This window comes from Meleagris gallopavo, unplaced genomic scaffold (genome assembly GCF_000146605.3).
Source record: "Meleagris gallopavo isolate NT-WF06-2002-E0010 breed Aviagen turkey brand Nicholas breeding stock unplaced genomic scaffold, Turkey_5.1 ChrUn_random_7180001957528, whole genome shotgun sequence".
NCBI classification, from domain to species: domain Eukaryota; kingdom Metazoa; phylum Chordata; class Aves; order Galliformes; family Phasianidae; genus Meleagris; species Meleagris gallopavo.
In genome coordinates, this window is record NW_011217683.1 from 2458 (window position 1) to 12941 (window position 10484).

The window sequence follows — 10484 nt, forward strand, 5'->3', positions numbered from 1 at the left end:
CGCGTTCGCGGGGCCGCCGGCATGGCGCCGGCGGAGCCGCGGGGCTCCGTGCGGGGAAAGTGGTGCTGCGCCGCTCCGCGTCCCCGCCGTGCCACTGCTGCAATGCAGCCCACCATGGGCGGAGCGGTGCCGGTGTCATTGCAGCCCCTCCCTGTCCCCAGTGTCACCCACATGGTGCCTCAGGCCTCTGTCTGGTCTGTGGTACCAGGTGTCCAGGGGCAGGAAGCGCAGCTCCCACCTGGGGGGCTGCTTCCAGCCGTGGTTCAGCTGCCGCCTGGGGGGCAGCACTTACCACCGCTGATGCTCCTAGCTGGGGGGCTGCACCCAGGTACGGCTCTCCCCACGGCCCCTGCCCGCTGCTGGGGACATCCCCTTCTGGCAGGGACGCCGCAGCCTCAGCAGCCAATGGGGCTGTGGCTTGGGGCCGTGTTCCATGGGGAGTCCCCGCGGCCCACAGGCAGCTGCCCGCTGCAGACTCCCTGCCGCCCCGTCCTTCTGCCAGCATCTTCAGTGCAGCAGCAGATGCTCCCCGTGCCCCGTGCCCTGCCCGCCAGCTGGGAGCAGGCGGTGGGGCCCTTTGGAGATGCCGTGGTGCTCACGAAGGACCAGAGGCACCCGGCGCCCACCGACGTGTAGGCCATATTCTCCAAGCCCTTCCCCAGCCCTGTTGCCCTTCTTTGTGGCTGCTCAGCACCGCCACTCACAGAACCGGGCCAAACCAGCCCATAAACTGTGGACAAAACCCCATTCCTGGAGACATTCAGGGTCGGGCTGGACGGGGCTCTGAGTAACCTGATCTAGCTGTAGGTGTCCCTGTACATTGCCTGGGAGTTGGACCAGATGACCTTTAGAGATCCCTTCCTACTCAAAGAGCTCTGTGATTTTATGATAAGCCGTGTTCCCTCAGCCTCTCCTCACAGGTGTAGTGCTCCAGCTCCAGTCACCTTGAGTGTGCCTTCCCAAACCTGCTCTGGCTCGCTGACATCTTTCCTGTGTTGGGGAATTGAAATCTGGAGGCCACGTTTTGTGCAATGTCTTCCCTCCATCATATAAAAGGATGTTGTGTGAGCTCCCCAGATCATAAAAAAGATGTAGGCTGACCTTTTACACAGTCTGATAAAGATAGAAAAGGGGAGACTGGTTCTGAACTAGAAAAGAGTTTTACATTAGATGTTAGGAGGGAACTCCTAACATCACATGGTGAGGCACGGGAACAGGTAGCCCAGAGCACCTGTACACGTCCCATCCCTGGGAATGCCCAAGACAGGCTCAGAAGGGGCACTGAGCATCCTGGTGGACTGAGTGGGGTTGGAGCTGGATGGGAGTTAAAGCCCTTTCTAATCCAAGCCTTTCTATGATTCTTGGGGGTTTTGGACCCTTCCAACTCAGGATCCTGTACATCCTCTTTGCTTAAGTATTTCCCAATCACTTTCTCTTCCACCAAAAGTACATCTGCCTTGCATCAAAATTACCCACCACCTCAGGCACCTAGGATTCCATGAAGCCCAGCCTGGCTAATAAAGAAGGAGTTCAGGAAGGAACTGAGTATCACACCCTTTTCCACAAGCTCCTTCACCAGGAACCCTGCCCCATTCAGAACGGCCCCACATTTTCCCTCGCATTTTCCCTAGCATTTTCCTTCCTATGTTTCTAGAAGCCTTCCTTGTTGCCTTTCATATGCTTGGGAAGATTTAATTGAAGCTGAGTTCTAGCTTTCCTAAACTCATCTGTGCATGTATGCTTGGACATGCTTGCTCCGTGTCGTTGCCATTGTAGCTCTTCCAGTTTCCACTGGCTGCATGCTTCCTTTCTGTGTTTTGGGTTGATCAGGTTGATTTTTTGCATTCATGCAGGACCTGTGATGTTTTGCCTGGCTTCCCCTTCCATGCATTTGAGTGCTGTGCCTGGCAGGCAGCAGAGTCCCTGCCCCGGCACACAGCCCCTGGGGCACAGCAGGGACCTGCTCTGCAGGACAGCCCTGGGCACCCGGCTGCAGCCTCGGCTGCACAGCCTGCAGCCAACAAGGGACACGCAGCCCTCAGGGCTGTGTTCTGTGCTGCAGCAGGGAAGCCCTCATCCAGAGCAGCTCCTTCTCTACCATAAACAAGTATGGATTTCGCTGGTCCAGAAAGCATTTCTAGGATACTTATTCACACTTCCCAGCCAGCCAGCGCCTTACCACATCAGTGTCTGTGAGAGCTGCTCCTCCAGACAACTCAGATTTGTCTCTTTCTTCCTCCAGCTCCTGCTGATATCCCTAGGGCTCCAGGGCTCACACCTCCTGCAAGGCAGCAGGACCAGCCCTGGGAAAAGTGTTCTGAAGGAGGCTGAGGCAAGCAGCAATCGCTCTTCTCTAAAGCGTGGACAGAGACTGATTCCAGCAGCATGGTTTGTTCTAGCAACGTGTGCCTGCCTGTGTGAGGTGCGGATGTTCTCCTCCGCACATCCAGAATGGAAGGACACACAGAAGAAAAGAGAGGTCTGTGTGTTTCTCCCGCTCAGAGCACTGATTCAGGAGACGCGATGCAGCCATCTCACCCCCAGCTGCAAGATCTCCACCGAAGCAGAATGCAGTTCCCCCACGCAACCCACACCCACAGGAGCTGGGATTCCCCCTGGTTCATCTCAGGTGTGCACAGAGCAGTTCCCTGCAGGGGATCCCCCGCCCTGAGCCCCTGGTCTGCATTCGGGGGGTCAGCTGCTCCCACACAGACACCTGGCGATGAGCGAGGTGCCAGCGGTGCTCCAAGAGGCCTGCGAGTGTTTGCAGGCTCTGACGGGAAATCTCAGACAACACTCACATCCCTAGTGACAGTCTCAGGTGAGGCTGAAGTCTCAGCTGATACGGGAGAACCAGCATGGCTTCACCGAGGGCAAATCCTGCTTGACAACCTGGGGCCTCCTGTGGTGGTGTCACTGCATCGGTGCACAAGGGGAGAGCCGCTGATGACATCTGTCTACATGTAGCTGAACCGTGATGCCTCGGGCTCCTTTTGAGCACGTGCGTGGATGTCACTCATCTAGGTGGGCAACAAGCTGCCTTCCCATCTGCTCTGCACTTCTGACCGTCAGTTATCCCAGTTCAGGAAAGCGTGGCAATGGCCAGTGATTCAGATGGCCCAGACTACAAACACAGAAGTGATGCTGCTCTGTAAGACCATACTGTGTAAAGTGACAGACAGCTGGTGTCAGCTCTTTTCAGCCAAGCTGTTTGCCGACCCTTAGCTGAAAGCTGGAATGTGGTCTCCCTGGAGAGGATGCACATGCTCGATATCTCATTTTTTGTTGGAGATTACTTTTTCTGTATTAATTTGTTAGGCCACCTGTTTGTTTCATGCCAGGCTTGTTGAAATTGGTTCATTTTTCCTACCGTAGGTTCTGTAACTGGAGGAAGGTGAGCCCTTGCGTGCTTGGAGTATTAATTACCAGCCATTCCAGGTGACTTCTTAAAAAAATTTGTGAGGGAGTTACAGAAAGTTAGTGTAAGTTTTGACCACCTCCTGAATAAATTGCAATACTGGATAGCACCGCCAAACTCCTCCTAAAAATTGTTTTTCTCTGTTGGAGATAACTGCATGCATGATCCCTACCATGGCCTCATTTGGGCACTTAGGAGCACTTTGCTTTTCTCCAGCAAGATTCTGAATTCTCGCTAGCACCCCCGCACCCTCCCAGGGCAGGTACCCAAGAGCTGTCGTCTTTTGGGGGTTAGGTCTGCGTGTAGTAGTGATGCTCTCAACTCATTTTCAAGTGTCACAGGAAATACCCCTGCAACCCACTGTTTACACTAAAGAGGAAGATCAATTGGTAAGTTTTGGAATCTGTGTGCCTTCTGCTGGGATTATTGAAGGCAGTCTCATTATATCTCATACAGAGGGATATACTATTTATTTTCTGGATCCTAGTCACGGACTGTGGCATTTCTGATTCCTTCTTCTGCAAGACAGGAATGGAAGCCCAAGCAGTTCAAGAACTTTGAGACTCAATTAGTTTAATGCTGATAATGAATGGATGGGTTCCAACAGTCCCCTTCCCCACAGAAGAACCGTGACAGCTCACAGCACTTCCCAAGAGCGCTGCAGGTGATTTCTCTTTGGCACTGTGGGGTGTCAGAGCTGGGAGCCTGTCGTTTTCTAAACTTCTTTTGGCTGAAAACGAGTCCCATGTCAAAGAAAGCGAAACCCGCCCCTTGATCTTCATCGAGCTCTGAGGCCAGCCGGCCCTAGGTGCCCTAAGAGCACAAGTGAGGGCTGTAGCCATTGAGATGCACATCAACCAAAGTATGGATGGCAAAGGTCGAGAAGTTCGGGCAGTGTGGGAAGAACCTGAGCAGGTGTAGGGCTCAGCATCTCATTCTCAGCCAGCCTGCATGAGGAGGCCACCTACAGCACCGCTGGTGGGACGCAACTGGCACACAAGGGGTGCATCTCTAGAGAGTGCCAGCCTCCAAAGACCGTAGAATCATAGAATCATGGAATCACAAGCTACGAAAGGACCTACAAGATCACCTAGTCCAGCCGTCCTCCCATCACCGCTGCCACAAGCACGAAGCCGTATCTTGCAGCTCCTCATCCAGACACCTCTTGAGCACTGCCAGGGACGGCGACTCCACCACCTCCCTGGGCAGCCATTCCAGTGCCTGGCCACTTTCTGAGAGAAAAAGCTTTTCCTCACTTCTAATCTCAACCTCCTCTGGTACAACCTGTGGCCATTTCCTCGGGTCCTGTTTGCTGCCTGGGAGAAGAGGCCAAAGCCCTCCGCACCGCAGCCTCCCTTCAGGAAGTTGTGCAGTGCAGTGAGGTCTGCCCTGAGCCTCCTCTTCTCCACACTGAACAATGCCAGCTCCCTCAGCCACTCCTCATAAGACTCGTGCTCCAGACCCCTCACCAGCTTTGTTGCCCTTGTCTGGACACGCTCCAGGGCCTCGATGTCTTCCTTGTAGTGAGGGGCCCAAAACTGAACACAGCACTCGAGGTGCGGCCTCACCAGAGCTGAGTACAGGGGACGATCACCTCCCAGCTCCTGCTGGCCGCACCATTTCTAATGCGGGCCAGGACGGCATCGGCCCTCTTGGCCACCTGGGCATACTGCTGGCTCGTGTTCAGCCGAGCACCAACCAACAGCCCCAGGTCCCTTTCCTCTTCACACTCATCCAGCCACTCAGCCCCAAGCCTGTAGCGCTGCATATTTTATGATGGGCTTACTGTGGCCAAAGCGCGGGACCCGGCTCTTGGCCTTGTTGAACCTCATCGCGTTCAGCTCAGCCCAGGAACCCAGTTTATCTGGACCCTTCTGGAGGGCCTCCCTGCCCTCAGAGCTGGGCTCCTGCAGCGCCAGGGCAGGCCGAAGGTTGCTGGTGCCAGCGTCACAATGGGCAACGGCCGGCGCTGGCCCCGTTGCTACGGTGTCACAATGGGGTGCTCTGTGACACGGCACCCAGGAGCACTTTGAAAGCGGCTGCACAGCGGTGGGTGCTGCATCCAGAAGGAGCTTCTGGCTGACGACTGGAAGCATCTGGAAGGGATTAGCTCCCACATGGCTGGCGCCAACAAGGAGCGATCTGCACGTGTGATACGGAAGAAGATAAGCTTCTGGGAGGATGGCCCCGCAACGGAGCGTGCCTCCAGAAGCCCAGATGTCACCGCCAAAGGTATGGGGATCCACAGCCACCACAGGGCACTGCTGCGACCGAGTCCTGGCAACGAGCGGGCCAGAGCCAGCACTCTGCCTGCCTCGGGACTGCCTCTGCTTGGGGCCGGGGACAGCGGTGACCTTTTCCATCTGCCGCTCTGAGGCAGTGGGAGTGCTGAGAAGTGAAGACGCAGAGTGTGACCTGCTTTTCCTTTGCCCCGCAGAGCGAGTAGCCGTCTGGGACGCGGTGGCCATCTGTGTGCAACAACAGCTCCTGCTGCACAAGGTGGGTCAGCACCCGCTTCCCGCTGCTCTGCTTGGAGGGCTGCGGAGTCCCCTTGGCCCCGGGCCACGCAAGGCACTGACTCTTCCCCCCCCGGAAAGCACGGAACTCCCCCCCAAAGTCCCCGTGAAGTACCGACGGGCCTCCCACAGGTGCAGCACCGCTTGTGGCGGCTGCTGGCGTATCTCGCGGCTGATCCCAGTTGCTGGAAGCCTCTGGATTCCACGAGGCTGCTTCTGCCAGGACTGCTGTGCTGCAGTTTGGAGGGCAGCGGGAGGGAGAGGGTTGGGCAGCTCCTTCCCAAACCTCTCCCAGTTGCCCCGGCCCGCACCTGGGAACAGCGGCAGGGGACGTGGCAGGACGTGAAGCACAGTCCCTGCACAAGGCAACCTCTGGTCCCTTCCTTCAGCCTTGACCCTTTGGCCCTTCCGTTCTCTCTCACGTGTGTAGGGGGTCCGAATTCCCACCTTCGGTTCCTTCGACATCGTCTCCAAACAGATCAAGACTAAGGACGAGACCCTGGTTGTGAAGTGGCCGGCGTTTCGCCTGGCCAGGAACCTTCTCGACGTCCACGGTCTGATGGGTGATGAGGAATTCCTGCCAGGTAGGAGGAGAATTAAACTCCTGCTGGCTGCACAGACAGAGCTAACAGGACGACTGCCTCCACTGCCCAAAGCAAACGGCCCCCTCCGTGGAGCCAGCCCAAACACAAGGCTGTCCTGGCTGGCACATACAATGAGTAGCACTCAGAAGCACGGGCACAAGGACTGCTAAATGACCGACTCCGACTCTCTTGTGCGATTTTCCAGGCCGCAAGGAGGCGGAGACCCTCAAGTACACTGAGGTGGCCGCAGCTGCGTCTGTGAGCCGGCAGAGAGGGGAGATCTGCATATGTGGCACCACATCTCTCGTCTCCCGCTGCCTGAAGAAGGGGGAGAACGTTGCCTTTGTCCTGAAGGACATAGGAGTCCTCATCTTGGAAGGAGCGCGGGTTCAAATGAAATTCTACTATGACTTTCTCGAGAAGGTCTGTGGGAAAGCGAACCTAGAAACAGCAGTTTTCAAGGTGAGGTTTTGGCTTCTCCCTGGCCCGGGCAGTCCCACAGCCCTTACCTGCCTGCGTGTGGCCTGCCAGGACCTGGCCAGCTGCTCGCGCAGGCAAGAGCCGCAGTGCTGTCAGCTTTCCCTGCCTCGGGCCCTCCACTCCCGAGTGCCTCGGCCATCACAAGGGCGTTCCACAACCTCCCTGTTCCTCCCCTGCAGGTCCCCTGGCTGTTGGACATGGTGGTGTCCCGGGTGGCAGCGGCGGCCTCCCTGACGCTCTCTGGCCGGGTCGTCGTCTTTCCTGAGTGAGTATGCTTGTGGCTGGAGCCTCTGCTCAACGCAGCTGCTCAGCTCTCGTTCGGTATCGTTTACTCCTTGTGACCACGGCTGACCTGCCAAGAGGACTCAGGGCAGCCACTGTCGTTTCCATCCTGTCAAGCGGGATGGGCAGACAAGCCTGGCAGAAAATAAAGCCTCTTGTGTTCCAGCTGCTCCTCAGACGTCGGAGGGGCTGGGGAAGGTGACCTTAGTCAAACACACCTTTGTCTTGCAAAGATTTCTTGAAGGTGTGTTTTTGGACAGACAGGTGGAAAACCACTGGCTCAGAAAATGAGATCCTTTATCAGCTCCAATAGTATCATCAAGTCCCCATCCCTGCAGGACAATCACCGGATTTGGCCATGGGACCTTCCCCCAGCTCCACAATCAGCATAGTGTTTTCTCTTAAAGCCAGCATATCTGGCTCCCCGCGTGTTTGCTATCAGCTGAGGCCACAGGTCACGTTGCTTAGGGAGCAGATTATCCAGGGCGTTCCCTCCCGGAGATTTTTCTTTCTCTCCAGAGGTGGGCATTTTGAGAATTCCTACTTGGCACCTATTTTACGCGTCCTGGAACTGTAGAGATTTCTGGGAGGTAGATCTGATAGGAGAGATGAAGGAATTTAGGTGACGTGTTCTCCCCATCGTGACCTGGATTTCTTGGCTGGGCGACCCTATTCCCCAGGACAGTCCCTGGAACCAGGGCACAGACAACTCTGGAGAATAGTGGGCCTTGATGCAATGTGAAAATCTGCCCATGAGAACGCAATCCCGGTGAGCAGCAAGGGCTGCTGGAGCACTGGGTCACACCTGCGTCTTCTCCTTTTGTACAGGTTTCAGTTGGAGTTTGTCCCCAAGCCACCTCCCAGGAAACCATCCAAGGCCTCAGGAGAAGTCCCTGGTGAGGGCAAGCAAGAGAAAGCAGGGGGTTTGCCACCTCTTGTCCAGAGCAAGAAAGGTAAAGCAGCAGCCAGCTCCTTTCCACGCCCCACACAACCAAACTGTGGTGGGAAAATGCCCACTCGGTGACCATCCAAAGGCTCTGACTTGTGAAGTGATTCACACCAGCTCGCCACAGCCTCTCCTAACCACACGTTAGCCTCATGACATCTAAGATGCGGGGCGCGATGTTCCCATGTGCCCCCAGCCCTGGGCATGGCAGGAGGATGGGGGATCCTCGGCCCTGTCCTCCCCCCAGCAAATGAGCCCCCAAAAGAGACTGTCACCTCACAGGCACCACCGGCTCCTCTTTCCCAAAACAAATGCCAGGAAGGCAGGCCCAAATCACAGCCTCCTCTGACAGGAGGAGCTGGGACAGAGGGACAGAGGTCTCTGGAGAGAGTGTCTGCGAGGAAAGCGGAGCAGCCCTCTTCAGATGCTTTGGGACAGGCCCGAGCACCTCTGCGTGTCCCAGGGACAGCAATTTCCCAGTGAGTCTCCTCTGACCAGATCTGTCCTTCCCACTTCCAGGGAAAATTCCCGAATTGCCGCCCTTACCTGGCCGCTTGAGCATTACCAGCAGAGAGGGTACATGCTCTGGGAAGGGAACAAGGGTCGACCAGAAGAGCTCTGTGTCCAGGTGAGACTGGGTGCTCGGGGTTGGGATCCTCGTGGGACGTTTCACCGACCCAGCAAGAGCCCATTCTCCAGCCTCTGACAGTCACTGTCTGGGGCTGCCCAGCAGCACCGGCTGCAGCAATGGAGAGGTGGGATGAGGCTGCCAGGATCCCCCCATTTCACAGTGCTGACCCCTCTCCGGCCCTCAGGAGAGCCCCAGCGTAACCTGTGAGCTCTGCGTGGGGAAAGCTGCGTTACAGCCAAGGCTGCAGGATGTGGCCCCAAATCACTCACTCAGATGGACCCCCTCTGCTCTGTTCTTTCAGTCAAGTTCCAGTGATCCCAGCGGTGTCTTCTGCCAGAAAGATGGCTGTGCCTAGCAAAACCCAGGGCGAAGGCACTACCAAAAGCACAGCACCACCGATGGGTCCAGCAACAAAAGCCCACAGGTGCAAAGAAGAACAAGGGGCGGTGAAGCCAGCGCTGACCAGTCAAGGTCAGCACAAACTTCCAGCCCAAGCCAAAGCACCAGGCACAGGTCGCACTCATGGAGTGGAACCTCAGAGGTGCATAGAAGAAAGAGGAGCAGTGAAGTCGGTGCTGACCAATCAAGGTCAGCACAAACTTCCAGCCCAAGCGAAAGCACCGGGCACAGGTCGCACTCACAGAGTGGAACCCCAGAGGTGCAAAGAAGAAAGAGGAGCGGTGAAGCCGGTGCTGACCAGCCAGCTTCAGGGGAAACACACAGACAAAGCTCCAGCACAAGGGTCAGGTCGAGCTCAGGCAGTGGAATCTCGATGGTTCACAAAACAAGGAGCAGTGAAGCCGGCACTGACCAGCCCGTTTCAAGGCAAACTCATCGCCACAGCAAAACCATCAGAAATGCGTCCAGCACAGGCGATGAGAGCTCAGAGGTGCAAAGAGGAAGAAAGAGGAGCGGTGAAACCAGCACTGACCAGCCAGTTCCTGGGCAAATACCCAGCCAGAGTCCCAGCACCAGAGGCAGGTCGAGCCCGGGCAGTGGCATCTCAGAGCATCAGAGAACGACGAGGAGCAGAGAAAATCTGTGATGGCACAGTGCTGGACACAGACAAAGAGAAGCTGAGCCGCCCTCACGGAGCCCAGGCTCCCATGATAATACCCAAAATAGTGATTCAGTCACCATCAAGCTCTGAGCACAGTCTGCCTGAGGAGCCCATCTACGACACCAACTTTTTTGATGCCACCACCACGCTTCTGCAAGCGACGACGGGCGCGAAAGAGGTGCGTGATTCCTATCCGTATCATTCCGGGGTGCCATCTCCCTGTACAAGGGCAGAGGTGGAGGAACAGCAGGGACTCTCCCAAGACCCCCTGCCTCTGACGGATGGCATGGCGACACTCCCTGGAGCCTTGGGCTGGTGCGTCACCAGAGGCGAGTTCCTCCTTCTCCAGTGTCTCGCTCTCTTCTGTTGACACACCCAACGCCCCAGGGCCCACGATTTGGCAGCATCTGGAAGGCCCAGCTAAGCGTGAAGCTGCTCTGGGCCAGAGAGGAGACTTTCTTTCCAGCTCGTCGCTCCTCCACGTCCCTGGTGGGAAGAGAAGGGCTTTGGGGATGGGGGCGGCATCGCTCAGGAGCCAAACACTGCAGCTGGACACCTGCTAGGGAA

The 10484-nt window shown here is 56.6% G+C and overlaps 1 protein-coding gene across 1 annotated transcript; it reads left to right on the plus strand.

Annotated features, from left to right (window-relative positions):
- The first annotated feature begins 4956 nt into the window (after window positions 1-4956).
- LOC109365172 lies at window positions 4957-10287 on the plus strand. Its single transcript, XM_019611878.1, has 8 exons — window positions 4957-5650; window positions 5856-5917; window positions 6365-6518; window positions 6724-6980; window positions 7178-7263; window positions 8109-8233; window positions 8746-8854; window positions 9159-10287. The coding sequence occupies exons 1-8, from the start codon at window positions 5536-5538 to the stop codon at window positions 10285-10287; spliced, it is 2037 nt and encodes a 678-aa protein (XP_019467423.1). The 5' UTR covers window positions 4957-5535.
- Window positions 10288-10484: the final 197 nt, after the last annotated feature.

Bases quoted from the DNA above. Each gene is read 5' to 3' on its own strand.
- LOC109365172 (XM_019611878.1), top strand. From the start codon at position 5,536: ATGGCTGGCGCCAACAAGGAGCGATCTGCACGTGTGATACGGAAGAAG. The intron at 5,918-6,364 runs GTGGGTCAGCAC...TCACGTGTGTAG, and splicing joins AACAGCTCCTGCTGCACAAG to GGGGTCCGAATTCCCACCTT. The intron at 6,519-6,723 runs GTAGGAGGAGAA...GCGATTTTCCAG, and splicing joins TGATGAGGAATTCCTGCCAG to GCCGCAAGGAGGCGGAGACC.